This window comes from Melospiza melodia, chromosome 29, assembly GCF_035770615.1.
Source record: "Melospiza melodia melodia isolate bMelMel2 chromosome 29, bMelMel2.pri, whole genome shotgun sequence".
Lineage (NCBI taxonomy): Eukaryota > Metazoa > Chordata > Aves > Passeriformes > Passerellidae > Melospiza > Melospiza melodia.
In genome coordinates, this window is record NC_086222.1 from 4314765 (window position 1) to 4331725 (window position 16961).

At 46.7% G+C, this 16961-nt stretch overlaps 1 protein-coding gene across 3 annotated transcripts in view; it reads left to right on the forward strand.

Moving 5' to 3' along the window:
• The first annotated feature begins 305 nt into the window (after positions 1 to 305).
• NCAPD3 (non-SMC condensin II complex subunit D3) overlaps positions 306 to 16961 on the forward strand; it is a 41116-nt gene continuing 24460 nt past the window's right edge. Inside the window, exons 1-15 of one of the 3 annotated variants that reach the window (XM_063178590.1) lie at positions 306 to 357; positions 1062 to 1216; positions 1883 to 2045; positions 2851 to 3026; positions 3118 to 3291; positions 3797 to 3858; positions 4198 to 4285; positions 6743 to 6876; positions 7558 to 7630; positions 7932 to 8054; positions 8199 to 8451; positions 9660 to 9722; positions 9901 to 9984; positions 12735 to 12808; positions 14908 to 15042. In XM_063178590.1, the coding sequence (XP_063034660.1) occupies positions 2883 to 3026; positions 3118 to 3291; positions 3797 to 3858; positions 4198 to 4285; positions 6743 to 6876; positions 7558 to 7630; positions 7932 to 8054; positions 8199 to 8451; positions 9660 to 9722; positions 9901 to 9984; positions 12735 to 12808; positions 14908 to 15042 (1407 nt within the window). In that variant the 5' untranslated portion in view covers positions 306 to 357; positions 1062 to 1216; positions 1883 to 2045; positions 2851 to 2882. Of the gene's footprint in view, positions 358 to 1061; positions 1217 to 1882; positions 2046 to 2850; positions 3027 to 3117; positions 3292 to 3796; positions 3859 to 4197; positions 4286 to 6742; positions 6877 to 7557; positions 7631 to 7931; positions 8055 to 8198; positions 8452 to 9659; positions 9744 to 9900; positions 9985 to 12734; positions 12809 to 14907; positions 15043 to 16961 lie in introns of those variants that run through there. The other 2 variants (XM_063178589.1, XM_063178588.1) reach the window with 2 other exon arrangements.

Genomic DNA, 16961 nt, shown 5'->3' on the forward strand with positions numbered 1-16961 from the left:
GGCAGCAGCGGCGGCGGCGGCGCGGGGGGGCCGCAATGCGGCAGCGCTGCCGGGGCGGCGGCGGCGGGACCCGCGCACCGCGCACCGCGCACCGCGCACCGCGCACCGCGCACCGCGCACCGCGCACCGCGCACCGCGCACCGCGCACCGCGCACCGCGCACCGCGCAGCTCCGCCCCGGCCCGGCCCGGCCGCGCCCGCCCCGCTCCTTCCGGGGCAGCGGCGCCCGCCGCGATTGGCCCGCGCCGCCCCGCGCTCGCCATTGGCGCGTTCGAAGGCGGGCGGGCGGCGGCAGCGATGGCGGCGGAGCGGCTGCGGAGCGCGCTCGGAGGGTGGCGGCTGCCGGAGCTGGCCGCAGGTGCGGGGTCGGCGTCGGGATCGGGGTTAGGATCGGGGTTAGGATAGGGATATTGGGAATGGGGTCGGGGTTAGGGTCAGGATTGGGGCCGGGGCCGGTTTGCCGACCTCTTTTCCGGTTTTGGTCGCTGTGTTTCTCGGTATCTCTTTCCCGGTCTCACTGTATGTTCCAGTCTCTCTGTCCCCGTCGAGGTCTCTATTCCGGTCCTGGTCTCTGTTCCTCTCCCGTTCTGTCTCTCTGTCCCGCTCTCCGTGTCGGTTCGGTCTCTGTTCCCCTTCCCAGTCCTGCCTCCGTTTCGGTCCCCGGTCTCTGTCCCGCTCTCTGTCTCTTTCCCGTTTTCTCTGTCCCGGTATCCGACTCTGTTACGGTAGCGGTCTCTGTCCCCCTCCCGGTCCTGCCTCGGTTTCGGTCCCTGTCTGGGTCTCTGTACCAGTCCTGGTCCCCGTCTCGGTGTCAGTCTCTGTCCCGGTCCCGGTGTCAGTCCCGGTCCCCCTGTCTCGGTCCCGGTATCTCTCCCCGGTCACCGTCGTGCGGCTGACCCCCGGCAGCTCCCGGCACTGACAGCGCTGCCCTTGGCGCGCCCGTGTCCCGCTGGGTTTGGGCAGTCCGTGCTTATTTTGGAGCCTTATTTTGGGTGAAACGCGTGTTTCGGAGAAATCGCACCCCTGGCGCTTATAAACACTTTTTATTTTTATTTCTCTCAGTGTGGGTTCACACGGTGTGGGATGTGGATTTCACGGAGACCGAGCCTCTGGAGCCTTGGATAGCGGAGGAGATCACGGCCGATGGGCTCGACACCTTCACCCGCCTGTACAGCGCTCTGGCGCCCTTTGCTGCCGGGGACCAGGAGAGCCGAGAGGTGACATCCCCTGGGCAGAGCCAGCCACTCCCACTTGCTCTCTTTCACATCTGAAATTGGCAAAATATTCAAAAACTATTCAAACAATTCTTGCTCTGTGTGCTGGAATGCTTCAGAAGGAAGCTATTCCCAAATTTTAATAATAGATCATTATATTATATTATATTATATTATATTATATTATATTATATTATATTATATTATATTATATTATATTATATTATATTATATATCATATATTATATCATATAACATATATTCTATTCTATTCTACATTATACTATACTATATCATACTGTGTTATATTGTTATATATTATATACATTACGTATATCATTATAGATATACATTATATATATTACTGTATATTATTATATTCTATATATTACATTAAGTATACATAGTGTTATTATAATTATTAATATCAATATAATTTAACAATTATTAATTTTAATCTATTAATTTAATTATTATTACTCAAAATATTATAAATAATAAAATTTATATATATTAATAATTACAGTGTATTATACTTGTTAGAATACTTTTTAAAGCTTATAGTACATAGGATGTTGGTCATGGTGGCACCTGTTAAAATCTGAATAATGGCTAGTTTTGGACATCCATGTTATTATGGCTTTCCTGACTATTCCTGTTTTGCCCTAGAATGTCTGGACCTTGTTTGCTGAGAGCAGCCTGTCCCACCAGGCCCTGGTGGCCGTGCTGCATCACTTTGTGCACGTGGGCCAGCACAAAAGAGCCAACGCACAGCAGAGAGTGTTTGCTCTGCACTCAGCTGGGCTCTACCTGCTGCTGCTGGAGATCCCAGGTGAGCCCTGAAATGTTCCTCTTCGTGCCTGGGACAGGACAGGTCGGGCAGGGTCGGGTTTGTAACAATTCCAGCTGGAACAAGTGGTGGTGTTGGCTTGATGGCCCTGAAATCCTCAGGGGTTTCACGAGCTGACCGTGGTGTGAGTGCTGAGCAGTGTCACTGGACACTGTCACAGAGGGGTTTGGTGGCCCCAGAGCAGGTCTGTGTCCTGTGACAAGGTGACAGAGGAGCGTGCACGGAGCTGGAACCACACAGGTCCCTCTGCTTTGACAGTCAAGGCAGGACCTTCTTCCTGTTTCTTCTCTGTAAGCAGGGAACACTTCATTGTGCAGCACATTTGGATGGGTTGGCTTGTGCAAACAGAAATACCAGTTTAGAATGACCAGCAGCTGAGTGTTTCCAGCAGGTTAGTTCACAGCTGGATCCCTTTGCATTCCAGCAGCCCTGAGGTTTTGCTGATGTCCAGGGTGCAGCTGGAAGGGGTCATTCAGCTGGTGATGCTGCTGGAATGTGTCACTGCTGATGATCTATCAGCCTGGTGCACTTCAGGCAGCTCTTTATTCTTCTCTTGAACTTTCTTAGGCTCTGGGGCGCCTGTGGAGAGATCATAGAACCACAAACTGATTTGGGTCTGGAGGGACCTTAAAGCTCATCTCATTCCATGGGCAGGGACACTTTCCACTAGACCAGGTTGCTCCAGCCTGTCACTGAACACTTCTAGTGGTGGGACATGATGCCCAGGTGGTTTGATGCTCTCTGTATCTTGTCTGGAACAGGACTGACGTTTGTCTTTTCTGAGCAGGCAGCATAGCCAACCAGGTGTTCCACCAAGTGATGTTTGATAAATGTCTTCACACCCTGACAAAATGCTGGCCTCAAGAGGTGAAGAAAAGGAAGAAGGGACAGTCTCAAAGCTCTCAGCCCAATGCCAGAAGGAACAGAAAGAAAGGGAAACCAAGCAGGAACAACACCTCCAGTGTAAGATATTTGTGCAATCCCTTCAGATACAAACAAATCCCTAGTAATAAGCAAATTGTGGGCAAACTGTTTCTCTTTTCTGCCAATACAGATGGAAGAGATGTTGGAAGAGGAGAAGGAAGAGGATGATGAGAATGTTTACCTCTCAACAGAAAATCTCCTCCAAGTCCGCAATGCCATCTTCCTTCTCTTGAAAAACTTCCTGAGGCTTCTGCCCAAGTTCTCCCTAAAAGAAAAGCCTCAGTGCATGCAGAACTGTGTGCAGGTAAGAAACATTCAGCTTGAGGAGCCTTATGTCCCCTAACACAGACTTTTTGGGGATGCAGAGCACTCCACATGGTAGAGGTGGCAGCCCTGCCTTCCTTCACTTGGTCCCTGGTGGGAATTAGGGAGATGTGGGAGCAGGGTGCTGCTCTGTGGCTGCCTCTCCTGCTGAACACTTGCAAGTGTTTTTGTTCCTGGAATCAGAAGGGTTTGGGTTGGAAGGGACCTTAAATCTCATCTTGTTCCACCCCCTGCCATGGGCAGGGACACCTTCCACTGTCCCAGGCTGCTCCCAGCCCTGTCCAACCTGGCCTTGGACACTTCCAGGGATGCAGGGGCAGCCCCCATTTGTTCCTGGGGGGAGCTTCTGGGCTTTGGGCTCTGCTTTTGTTCTGCTCAAGGGAGGTGTTTGAAAGTTAAACCCAGTGGAGTGACCCCAGCCATCCAGAGCCCTGCACAGCCTCCCCTCAGGGCACTGAGCTCAGCTTGGCTCTCTTCCCTTGCAGGTCTTTGTTGAGATGACCAGCTTTGAGCCAGTGCTCCACGAGTTCCAGTTTTCAGCAGCCATGTGAGCAAACAGTTCTTAATATTTCTTAATATTTACATGATGGTCTGAACAAGTAAAGCCCTCAGTGCTTGCGTTGTCCTGTTTGTATAAAAATGAAAGTGACAAATTCTCTTATAAAGATAATTGGAATGTGTTCCACGTGCTGACAGCAAACAGCATCTTGTGAATATTGAATGTTTCACAGTCAAAGAGCTCTTTTAATAGTCTTAATTTTTTTATAGTCACATCTAATTTTTTAATAGTCACATTTTTACATTTTCATTTTCACACTTTGAATTTTTTAATAGTCACATTTACTGTGATGAGAAGTGAACACATCTCTTTGCTTTCTTTCCTTAGGGATGTTAATAAAGCCAAGTACATTCCTGAGCTGGCCTATTATGGACTTCACTTGCTGTGCTCCCCTCTCCACAGCACAGAGGATAAGGTACAAGTTCAACAGAATCTTTAACATCCTCACAGCAGCATGGAAAAGGAGTGGTTGCTTCTTTCTTTCTCAGCATGTCCTTTTTGCTTGGGTGGTTTTTACTTTTCACTTCAGTTTCCCTCTTTGTGCCATCTTTGCTGGGTCAGAGCAAAGATGATTTTTTTCCACCCCAGTCCTTATTTGCTGCTGCACTTGTGTGCAGTGAATTCTGTGCTCTGCTGACTCTTATGGCAAATGAATTGAAAACAAAGGAGAGCTGCAGTGGCACTGGGTCTGTGAGCCTTGAAGAGGAGAGTTCCAGGTGGCTGCCTTTGCCTGGAATGTTGTGATTCCCTGCTAGATGGAGCTGCAGCACCGCCTGGCAGCGTGTGAGGGGCTGGGCTGTGCACTCAGTGAGGCTGAGCAGGGCTGGTTCTTGTTCACAGAACACTCTGGCATCGTGGAGCAGCCAGTTCTGCCAGAAACTCCCATCTGTATTTGTTTAATTGGCAAGCAGAGCAGGCATCTCCCCCTTACCTGAGTGCTGCTGAAGGTTGGGTGTGCCCAGGCTGTGTCTGGGAGTCTGGGCTGGTTCTGAGCCTGCAGCCTGGGGATCAGCAGCTGTCTAACCAGGAAAGCCTGGAGAACACACCAGCCTGGTTGTTCCTGAGTGCCAGCCCAGCTCCAGCAGCCTGTGTGTCTCTGCCTCCTTGGTTCCTCAGTGCAGCAGGAGCTTTGCAGAGCTGTTGGCATTTATGGTGACAGCAAGGTATAGTCACTCTCCTTCCCAGAGCTGCCTCATCTTCCCTGCCTCTCCTGCTTGCTCAGGGAATGTCAGGATCGTGAGGCAAGCTGTGGTCCCAAAAATGTGGCAAGGGAGGCAACTCCAAGAGTTCAAGTACAAAACACGTATTTAGCTTATGACATGTCCTGTGCAAAACCCAGTGAGTTTCCTCAAATTCCAAATGCTTCTGGCAAAAAGAAGTGTCCACAGGGGACTATGGAGGGGGGACTTTGTTTGCAGGGCAGCTGTTCATGCTTTCAGAAAGCCCTTCTGAGACCTTGCTGAGCTTGCATTAGAACATCACAGGTTCTAAACAAGGTGTTGTATGTGTTTAGAAAGTGTCCTCTTGGGATTTCTCTGCTAGGAGTAATGCTTTAACCTGTGCTGCTGGTTGGTTCTAAGCTTGATTCAGAATTATTTCATGACCCTGGAGTGCCCATCTGTCAGAACCCAGGAAATTCCTCTGGCTGCCCTGGAGGACTCGAGCCCTTGCTTGGGGGCCTCAGAGCCCCTGGCACAGAGCCCAAGACCCCTGTGCCTTTGATCTTGACCCATGGAAAAACAATTACCAACCTTTATATGAAGAATTACAAGTCAAGAAAGTTTAAGTAGAATGATAGTGAATTTGTCCCAGGGTGAAAAATAGATTTTTGAGGTTTTTAGAATGGGGGCTCGGGGTCCCAAGATGGAAGAATTTGGGTGTGCCCTGTCCTTTTTCCTTCTTCTTCTTCGCCTCCATGTTCTGGGTGATGGTGGCACTTTTAGATTGGTTTAGAGTAGAAGCTCACTGTCTAACATAGGTGATAGATGTTGGAAAGTTATGGTAGATATTGTACACGTAGTTTTTAGTATAAAAGATAACACCAGTGTGCCTCAACCCAACCTGCCAGACAGACCTTGGTGGTCAGAGAAAGAATTTTATAGATAAAAACAATAAACAACCTTGAGAACAAGAACAGAAAAGTCCTGACTCCTTCTTTGACTGCTGAGTTGGGAAAAAAGAAGCTTGTAGATATGTCAGAGTCATAACCAGCAGAAATTCTGAGACCATCCATGGAACGGAGCCTGCCAATAACCCCTTTGCAGACCCTTAGATGTGTGTGTTTCTTTGCACACCCTTAGGTGTGTGTGTTTCCTTGCAGCCCCTTCCATGTCTGTGTTTCCTTGCAGACCCTTCCATGTGTGTGTCTCTTTGCACACCCTTCCATGTGTGTGTGTCTTTGCAGACCCTTAGATGTGTGTTTCTTTGCAGACCCTTAGATGTGTGTGTTTCTTTGCACACCCTTAGATGTGTGTGTTTCTTTGCAGACCCTTAGATGTGTGTGTTTCCTTGCAGACCCTTCCATGTGTGTGTTTCTTTGCACACCCTTAGATGTGTGTTTCCTTGCACATCCTTCCATGTGTGTGTTTCCTTGCAGCCCCTTCCATGTCTGTGTTTCCTTGCAGACCCTTCCATGTGTGTGTTTCCTTGCACATCCTTCCATGTGTGTGTTTCTTTGCAGACCCTTAGGTGTGTGTGTTTCTTTGCACACCCTTAGATGTGTGTTTCCTTGCACATCCTTCCATGTGTGTGTTTCCTTGCAGCCCCTTCCATGTGTGTGTTTCTTTGCAGACCCTTAGGTGTGTGTGTCTCTTTGCACACCCTTAGATGTGTGTTTCCTTGCACATCCTTCCATGTGTGTGTTTCTTTGCAGACCCTTAGGTGTGTGTTCCAGCGGCTCCTCAGCGTTGTTCTGATGGTGGAGAGCACTGGGGGCTCCAGGCGTGAGGCCCTTCCCATCACATCAGCTGTGACCAGCGCCAGGAACCAGGCTGTGAAATTCATCAGGTGACACTCAGAGCTCTGAGCATGGCTGCTCCTTTCTTCTGGCATGCCTTTGCTTTGCTGTTGAGGTGATAAAGGGATGAGACAAACTGGCACTGGCTTTGAAGTTGTTTGTGCAAATGAGGCTTAATTAAAATGTCTGGAATGGGAATTTACCCAGCCTGCTGGCAGAGGGGGAAGAAAAGGTGCTGTGGAAAGGACCTATTTTCTGTATTTTGCTTTGTGTCAGTTTTTCAAGTCTTGTGTTTAACTACAGAGAATTGTGAAGGAAATGAAAGATTAACATGGAGCTCATTCCTCTGTAGTTCCTGCTCTTTCCTGCTTAATGATGTGTTTTGCCTGTGTTTATTCCCCCTTTTGGGGATCCATGTTGTTGCAAGTGTAGTTTGTGCAGAGATCCCCAGACAACATATAAAAGTAGATTAAGAACAAAGAAGCTTTTCATGTTACCCTTCTCCTTGTTAGAAAAGTATGGGAAGAAATTATTTTTTGCCTGCAAAGCCAGGTTAATGTGGGAAGCAAGGATGGTTCTCTGGTCATATCTTGCTGTACTCATGATTGCAGAATCATGGCCACTTTTCCTGACTTTTCAAATGCATTCCAAAAGGAATGTCCTTGACTTTTCCTCTGCTATAAACCAGTTTTGTTAAAATCTGCTTCCCTCTCTCTCTCTCCCCTGTGCAGTTCTCTGGTGGAGGAGCTGAAGGAAGCTGTTTATCCTGTTCTGCGAATCCTGCTCCAACATATCTGTACCAAGGTATGCCAAGCTCTGCTGCTTCTTGGGCTGGAGAACTCATGAGGATACACTGGAACATCATTAATAGTTTAGGAAATCAGTTTTCACAGTCTTTTCTAAGGAGTGAAAACGTGTGATGGTGAAGTAGTGACTGAGGAAGCTGTGATGATTCTCGCTGTTGTTGAATGTGAATATATCAGCTCATTAAATAAAAAAACACTTCTCTTAAGCCCTGAAATGCCTTTCTGGCATCCAGAGCAGAGCAGTGAAGAATCACAGGGTGCCCTTGTGTCTTTCAGGTTTTAATTAAATTTTCTTTCAGGTCCCAGACAAGGGTGATTATCGCACCTACGCTGCCCAGGCCCTGGTGACCCTGCTGGACAAACTCCCCTGTGCAGAGTTTGCTGAATTCATTGCTTGGCTTTATAAATACTCACTCACCAAAGTAAGTGCATTTCCTTGATGCTTTGGAGATGAAGGGTTCAATCTCAGCCCTGAATAGCTCTGTCACTGCTGGTACCCAGAGGCAAGAAAACCCCGTGTTCACTTCCATTAACAGAGCGCCTCGTGTGCTTTTTTCTTCCTGCAGGTTTCCTACAGAGTGTTTGCTCTTGATGTAGCCTTGGCTTTGTTGGAGCTGCCAGAGAGGAGCCCAGGCAGCTCCTTGTCCCAGGATCAGCAGAGTTTGCTAAAGCACAAGTTTTTAGTGCAGGTCATGGTGTTTGGCCGGTGCTCAGACAAAGCCCCCGTGGTCCGGAGCAAAGCTCTCAGCAGCCTCGCCCATTGTCTCGAGATGAAAGCTGCTGCCACCTTTGAGAGCATTCAGGACTTACTACAGAGCTGTGAGTACTGTGGGCACATGAGGTAATGAAAATCATTCTTGAACTTTCAAGGGGATAATTGCTGAGAGGTAGGAGTTGTCAGGAACTTAAAAACTGGCACTAAGCAGAGTCGTTACGTGCTGTGCCATAATGAGCAGTAATTCATGAGCTGTTGGGAAGGATGAAAGTTTGACAAGAAAGTCTCACAGATACGTATGTTTAGCAGAAAGATTTTTAAATGTAGAGTCTGATGAAGGAATAGAGATGGAAGCAAGTTTTGATATAGAAGAAAAGAATTGCTGAGCCAGTCTTACTGGGTAACCAAGGAGGCAAAGGGTGTGTTAGTTAGAAGGGGTTTTTATGGCTTAGAGCAAAAGATAAACTCAATCTAAACAAGAAGATGTTTTTACTAAGCAGAAAGATAGCACAGGCAAACAAGCCTGCTGATGTTGCAAATAGAAAAAAAGTCTCAGAATTTTCCACTGCAAGAAAACTGAAAAACAACTTTAGCTTAAACTGTAATGTACTGACTTTTAGTGATTGGAGAACAGTAACATGAATATGGTAATTACAGTAGTTATGATGGGCTATAGATAATAGTTAAGGTATAGATTGGTTCTACTGCATTAAGATGCTCAGCAAAGAAAAGTATAAAATGCATTGTAACCAAAACCAAAGTATATAATGCACTGTAACCTAAACTAAGGGTCTCCAGGCCTGCCTGCAGCTGGAGCTGACAGCTGTGGGCACAGCTCTGTCACCCACAACTCTGGACTGCTGGAATGTCTTGGATGGGATAAACTGCATTTTGGAGAGCCACCTGGAGTCCCACATCCCTGATTTAAACTCTTACAATGAGCCTTGTTCCTTATGAAGCCTTATATTTGGGAGGGATTTATCCTCCTGTATCAGTTCTAAAGAGATTCCTCTGTGAGGTCCCTTTGAAGGATGTTTACAGACAACCCAAAATTGCTCATTGGGAAAAAAAAAAAAAGAAGCAGTTCATTCTTGCCTGACAGCTGATTAAATCTTGAGTTGCCTTTTGCTTCTGCTAATTTGTTCTGTTCGTGACTGGCATGCTGAGCTCCCCCAGGTGTGCTGAAGGCCAGATGGCACAACTCAGAGCCTGCACACAGCATCCCATAGCTAGAAAGGAATTTGGAATGGCAGGGATATCCAGAATTCAAATACTTTGTTTGATTTCCTTTCTTATTTCTCTTTTTTGGCAGCCTCTGTCCGCACAGTGTTGGAAGCGAACACAAACACTGCGAGCGTGACAGTCAGTGCAGAAGGTATAGAGTCATTCTCTTCCAGTAAGTCTCAGGCTTTTCTTGGCATGCCATTTCCTAAAAAACACACATATCTGTTAAACCTAGGGCATGCATGAGGCTCTCTGTTTAACACTGAACCATCTTCTTGCCAGGTGAATATATGCTTTTGTTATTCCTCAGCTTTTATCTTTTCTTTCAGCTGTGTCCAACCATCCACTGAGGACCTTGCCAACTTGCAGAACTGTGGAGCTGACAGACAGCAGTGACACTGCTGGGCCTGATGGTATGTCAGAATTAAAGCAGCCTTTCCAGATAAGCATTCAAAGCCTTAATTGAAATCAGACTTTCTGAAGTGTATTCATTGTCCATTTCTCAAAGGAAGTGGAGAAATCTTTTACAAAACACTTTGGGGTGATGAAGGGGGTGGAATTGCCAGCCATAAAGAAACACTATTTCCACTCAAGTCTGAAAAACACATTTAATCCTGAAATGCAGATGTCTGTTGGTACTAATGTGGTGGCAACCCTTGTTGAGAAGCAGGTAATTTATTCTTCCCAATTTGTAATTTATGTGGAATGTAACACTTGTAGCTCCATATAATTTCAGGGTAATTAAATCTCTTGCTCCAGTGCACAAAGAACTGATCTATTTTGCTGTGTAAAGCACAGCACCTTTCTGTTCTGTAGGCAAGGATCTGCTTCTCTGCAGCATCAGGTTGAAAGCTGAAAGCAGAGTGTCACACAAAATGTCCTGATGCAGCATGGCAAGCTGCCTCTAATGTGTTGATAGCATGAAATCACCATGCAAGCTGGCTTTTGTGGCTGGGATGTTCCTCCTTTAAACCTCTCCTTTTCTTTTCCTCTTGTGTGGAAAAGCTTTTCTTGCTAACCTTTCAACCCCTGCCAGGATCTGCGCTCTCAGTTCTTGCTGTTCACCTCCCCTGAACTGCTGACAGTTCAATTCTCTGCTTGCCTCACATCCTGCAGTGCTGCCTTTGTTCCACGCTGCTCCTCACATGGGATCTCCCTCCCTATCTCCAGGAGCCAGGCTCCAATCTCCCCCCATTGAAAGCTCCTTTTTTTTGCTGATAAATTTTCCTTAATCTGCTCCCTCAGACAGACAAGTCCTCCAGGCCACTCAAGGCATTGTGAATTCCCTGTTTAGTTGCAGGCTCCTCGTGCCAGAGGATGCCTGGGTTTGTCTCTGATACCCAAGCTGAGCACACACTTGGCACTTGGCAAAACAAATTAAGAAAAGGCTGGAATGAATAAAGCCTTGTCTGGAGCTCCAGAGGATTCTGGAATGCAGGGCTCTCCGAGGCAGTCAAGGTGCATTAGCAAAGCTGTCTGGCCCATGCCTGTGCCTGGCTTGTGCCTGTGCTAATTTTGCTCTCCTCTGAAGACCAAACAGCTCATTTCTCTTAGAAAAGAAAGAAATCTCAGCCAGGGATAGTCAGAACATGCTCAGTGCTCAAGGGCAGAGATAAGGAGGGTGGGGATAACCTGCAAGGTGAGCTGTGCACTGCAGAATTTCCCCTGCACACCAGCATCAAACATTCCCTTCCTTCAGGAGTTCTCAGCCCTTTAGAACTTGGGAATTTTGGTTGTTTTGTTGATTTTTTTCCCCCTCTCTCTTTTCTACATCAGAAAAATCAATGTCAAAGTGTGATTATTTGGTCACCTTCACAAGACTGGATTATTTTAGTGGCAAAATCTTGCAGTGGGGAAGGTTTTGTGCTCTTCCTGTGCAGCTGCTCTTGGGAGGAGGGTGGAAACTGCACTTAGCTGCCCATTAAGAAAGCCCAGATCAAAGTCCCTTTGCTTCCTTTTGGTAAAAATGTATTTTTAAGCTAGTTTTGCTTAGTTCCCTGTGACTAATCCTGTTTTTAATGGCAACAGGATGGATGTCCATGTGAATCTCTAAGTAACAGATCTCCAAATTTGGCATATCTTTGGGAAATCTGACAAACAGCAATAAATAAAAACCTTAAAAGCCATGATAAAATGCTTGAAGTCCTTATGGCCAGTTAATAGCCTAGTGATTCAAAATGTGAGAAATAATTGATCTGTGAATTCAGTTGTGTGCCATTTAATAACTTCTTGCCTCGATGATGTATTTTTCCTTGCCAACATGCAGAAATAAGTATGAATATGGCTGTACAGGGTGAAATTTGAGCCCTAACGTGACACCCAGGGAAGAGAGATGTGTTCTGGTTTCCTTGCAGACTCTGAGGAGGGGCTTTGCAGCTGCTGGTTCAGTTCTGCAGCCTCGAGGAGTTCACAAACGGAGTCATTTTCCCTCTGTGGCACAGCAGTTCATACATTGGTGCTGTGTGCAGCTCTGAGGCAGAACTCCCAGGAGGTTGTGGGTGTTGAGAGCTCTGCAGAGCCTCCCCTGGCTCTGTGCTGGCTCCTTTTTTCTGAGCTCTGCCCAGGGAGCTCTTCCCACAGGTACCAGGGTCACCTGAGCCACAGACTGTGCCTGACCCACCTGCTGAGCTCTGAAGGTAGCCTCACATCTTTTGTGTAGACAAATGAAAAGGTCAGAAATTGCAGATTCACCTTTTTTCTTTTTTTTGCTGTATGTCTCTCAAGTAATTTGTTCCATCATTTTCTTTTGTGATATATTAAGATGAGTTTTCAAATGAGCGAAGCGGGGAAATGGTTTGGGTTTGTTTTTTCTTCTGGCTTATGCCTCATTCTGGATTTTTTTTGGGTGGTTTTAATTGTCCAGTCCTTCTGAAAGTTTTGGGTGATTGTTTTTGCTGTTTTACTGAGTTTGTGCTGCTTTAGGGTGGTGAGCCACTGGCACAGGGTGCCCAGAGCAGCTGGGGCTGCCCCTGGATCCCTGGCAGTGCCCAAGGCCAGGCTGGATGGGGCTCTGAGCATCTGGGACAGTGGAAGGTCCCCGTCCATGGCAGGAGTGGAACAAGATGAGATTTAAGGTCCCTTCCAACCAAGCCATCCTGGGGTTTTGTTGTTCCAACTAATGCTGTTTGTGGGGGTAATTCCATTTTATCTTCATTTTGGATAGGAAAAGAAGTCATGGCCATGCTGAGGATGAGAGCTGGAGATGAGAAAACCAACGTGAGGAAATCTGCCCTGCAGGTAGGGTGAGGTTTGCATCCTTCCCTGCTCCCAGTGATTACCCAAAATTGTTAATAATTAATTAGGCCACAGCTTTGCTGCGAACTCTGTCACTTTGCCCACTTGTAGCTTCCTGCTCTCCCTGCAGAGTGCCTTAGAGACATTTAGGATCTTGTTTACTAGCTCCTGATAAGTAAATAATGCAGGCATAATGATGGAAATTTCTCTAGTACCCTTGCTGGCATTCTGTTATTCCGTCATTTGCGAGGAGAGGCTCTTGTCAAATGTCAATAGGCATTTCAATTAAGAGACTTCCTCATAAACTGAAGCATATTAGCTGCTTAGTTTGTTTTGACCTTGTTAGCCAAGGGATTAGGTTATATCCAGCCTCTTTCTGAGCTCTGTGCTGCTTTCCTTGCTGCTCATTTCTTTAATGAAGTCATTAGCTTTTAAAGAGAGATGCTTCAATGGAAATTTCCTTGTTTTAAAAAAGAGGTGTCTGCTGCTGACTGCCTTCCTCTGTTAGTCCTCTTCACCCCAGCTCTTCCCCCTCAATTCACACACTGATTTGAGCTTCCCAGTCAGGGCTTTGCAATTCATGTTTTAATGCTTTCTGATTAAGAATAAAAATAAATCCCTCTTGCTTATTATGAAGTAAGAACAGTGGCTCATACGAGAGGCACGTTACTTTCAAGGGGAAATTGTGACACCCTCCCTCTCCAGCTGCTGTTCCAGAGCAGCAATGACTGGAATGATGTTCTGTGATTCATTTTCCATCTCTGGCTGTGCCCAGCACTCATGAATTGTTAATGTGCTTCCCTCTGGGTGTGATGAATCTCTGGCTGCCATTGGTGGGGGGTAAATTGTATTTCTGCTTTGCCACCCAGTGCCCCTGGTGTGCCCAGCCCAGCTGAACCTAAATGGTGGGTCCAAAATGGGATGGGATTTGGGGACAAAGAAAGAAGTTCATGGTGACCGCATTCCTGTGAAATAACAACTTCTAGCCTAAACAAGACAGTGGGGGTCTAGGTAGGATGAGTTGGGTTTGGAGTCCCAATTACCCTCCTTAAAATTGTTCCAGATATCAAGGCAAGTGCAGTGAGATGCCTGTTACAGTCAGTAATTCAACTGGTTAAGGTGTCCCTACCATAATTAATGAAAAGATTTTGAAGGTTGCAAAGCATTGGAGAGGGACAAGGGGCTTTTCTGACCACCTGTTTTTAAGCTGCCCCTGAGAAAGTTCCACAAGTAAAGCACATGCAGTTTGTGATTATCAGGGCAAGTGGCAACACCAGAATGGAACTTGAACCCCTTTTTATTGACCTCTGCTCCAAAACCCAACCAAACATCTTGCAGCTGTAAACGTAGATGGGAACCCTTTGTGGGAGCTTTGAAATGCAACTCTATTTGAATTAAATACCAATATAGCCATATGGGACATACCTGGGCTTGTCTGGCCCTTGCTGCTTGACCAAAAGGGGACAACAGTGGCGTTTTCACCCCACAGACACTTTTGGCCGGCTGGGTGTGTGGCGTTTCACCCCACAGACACTTTGGGCTGCCTGCGTGTGTGGTGTTTCACCCCACAGACACTTTGGGCTGCCTGGGTGCTGCAGCTGGGCATGTGGAGACAATTCCAGGCCTGCAGGAGCTCTGGTGGTGCTGGGATGGAGCTTCCCCCCATAACAGGGGCTGCTCCTCAGGTTTCCCTCTGTGGAGAAGCTTTGAGGGGATGGTGAAGGAAAGGAGTCAGTTCTGATGGAGGGTTTGGATGCAGAGCTTTATTCTGGCCCACAGGCCTCTGAATGCAGCACCAGCTCCAGCAGAACTCCCTGAGCCCGTGGTTGCTGTTCCTCTGAACCCCAGGAGAGGGGCAGGGAAGGGGCAGGGAGCCACCAAGCAGGGACAGGAGGGGAGGGACAAAGGGACAAAGGACACCTGGATGGCCCAATGCCCCCAGGGGTAGAGGGCATCCTGTGAATCTGCTAATCATTCGATGCCCTTCTGGAATGCCAGGACTGACAGACAGTGCTGGGAGGGGTCAGGGAGGGGGAAAGGACTGGGAAAACTGACATCACACCACACCATAACACATCTCAGTGCTGCTGTTTGCCTGGCAGGTGTTTGTGAGCCTCCTAAGGCAGGGCGTGGTGCCCTGCACGGCCGAGGAGCTGGATGTGCTGCGGGAGCGCTGCCGGGACCCCGCCGTGTCCGTGCGGAAGCAGGCGCTGCACTCCATCACTGAGCTGCTCCTGGTGAGCCTGGGCAAGGGGAACACGATTAAATGTTGTCATCTTGCTGCAGGGGTGCCATGCTGTTGTCTACTTATCACAAAAGTTCCATATATTCTTGGCGTTTCTCCTGAGTCAGCTTCTCATACTGTTGGGTTCCATACTGTTGTCTCCTTATTACAAAAGTTTCACATTTTCTTGGTGTTTCTCATGGGCTGCTCCTCAGAGCACTGACTCTTTCTTCTTCACAAAGCAGCCAACTGGGTCCACTTCCCTTCTCAACCACCCCATTCTTTTATAGCATCTTCTTCTCATTAGTTACTGTTAAAGTCAGGCCTGCTCCTAATCTTTGATAATTGGCCCAGCTGCAACACCTTAGGGGTAAGATTACTTTCTACATTGTCTTTATTTTCTTATATTCTATCCCACTACAGTTAAATGGGTATTTATATTATGTCTTGGTTTGAATAGATAGGTGCCTGCTAAGGAAGGCAGGAGCCCCCCCTCAAATGGAAAAAATGTAAACCCCCCTCTCTGAATTTTATAAATTTTAAATTAAGGGGCTCTCAGGCAAAAAATATGGGAGCAGGAATAACAGTTCTTTAATAGGGAAGAAAATAAAAGGATAAAATAAACAATGCAGTACACTAGAACAACACTGACAGAGTCAGAGCCCAACCTGACACCCTGTGGGTCAGGCTGTTGGCAGCAGTGCCATTGGAATTGTGGCTCAGCCCTCCTGCAGTGTCAGGGCTGGTTCTGCTGGAGCAGGGATCCTGGAGAAAGGTGCAGTCTCTGCCTCTGAAGATCCAGGGGAAGAGGCAGCTGCTGCTCCTCTGGGGAATCCAGTGGAGAAGCCGTGCTGGTGTTCCAGAATCTCCAGATTATATCCAGGTAGGAATGCTTGTCTCCTCCCTCTGGGCTCACATCTCCCAATGGGATGCTGTAGTTCTTATCAGCCATGCAGGGACATTCAATGGCCTCTTATCAGCAGATGTCCCCCAGAGGGAGGAGTGTGTGTGTAAGAGATAAGGAAAACTGCCCACTGAACAGAAGACAGCTGCCATACAGATGGCAAATAGAACACAATTCTATTTAGAATACAATAGAATAACACAATAGAATAAAATAAAATAAAATAGAATAAATAAATAAAGTAAAATAGAATAAATTTGCTTGACACAATCCAGGATAACTAAAGACTTTCAATAGCTGCACCTTGGGCAGTCAAAGCCTCCCAGAGGCTACACCCAAGCTGGACAATGGTCATGAGTTTTTCACACAGTTAAAAGTTGTGGGATTCACATTCTCTGAGCCTGAGAGAAGCAGGGAAAAGAATGATCAAAACAATTCTTATTTAATTTGTTTGTGCAAAAGTAGAATGCAGTATGGAGATTGTTTACCCAGAGTGATGGGGTTTTGTTTCCTTGGCCTGTCAGGGCCAAGTGTGATATTCTGGGCAGCTGAGTTGAGTGCTTTGTTCAGATTTGGTTTAGATGTAATATAGTGCAATATAGTATAGAATAATATAGTATAATAAAGTATAATTAATAATAATATAGTATAATAAAGTATAAAGTATAATTAATTAGCTTTCTGATATCAATGGACTTCTCTTCATCATTTCTTACAGGAGTCGCCCCTTGATTCCAATAATAAGTTTGGTCCATTTACTTTTATAAGTTTAAGTTTGGTCCATTTACTTTTCTAAGTTTGATCCATTTACACATCAGGGGTTAATTCTCCAATTACACCTTCAGCTAATGAAGTAATTTACCCCCAGTTTGCTCCTCTCCAATTCACTTTTGTTTGTACTTTTTGGGGCCTGAGACAGTGAGGTGTCCCCGAGTTAGAGCCCTGGAGGGATTGTTCTGTGTGAGTAAACAGGAGGTGATGCTCTGTGTGCAGTTTAGAGTTATACCCTAAAGCAGCACAGGATTTGA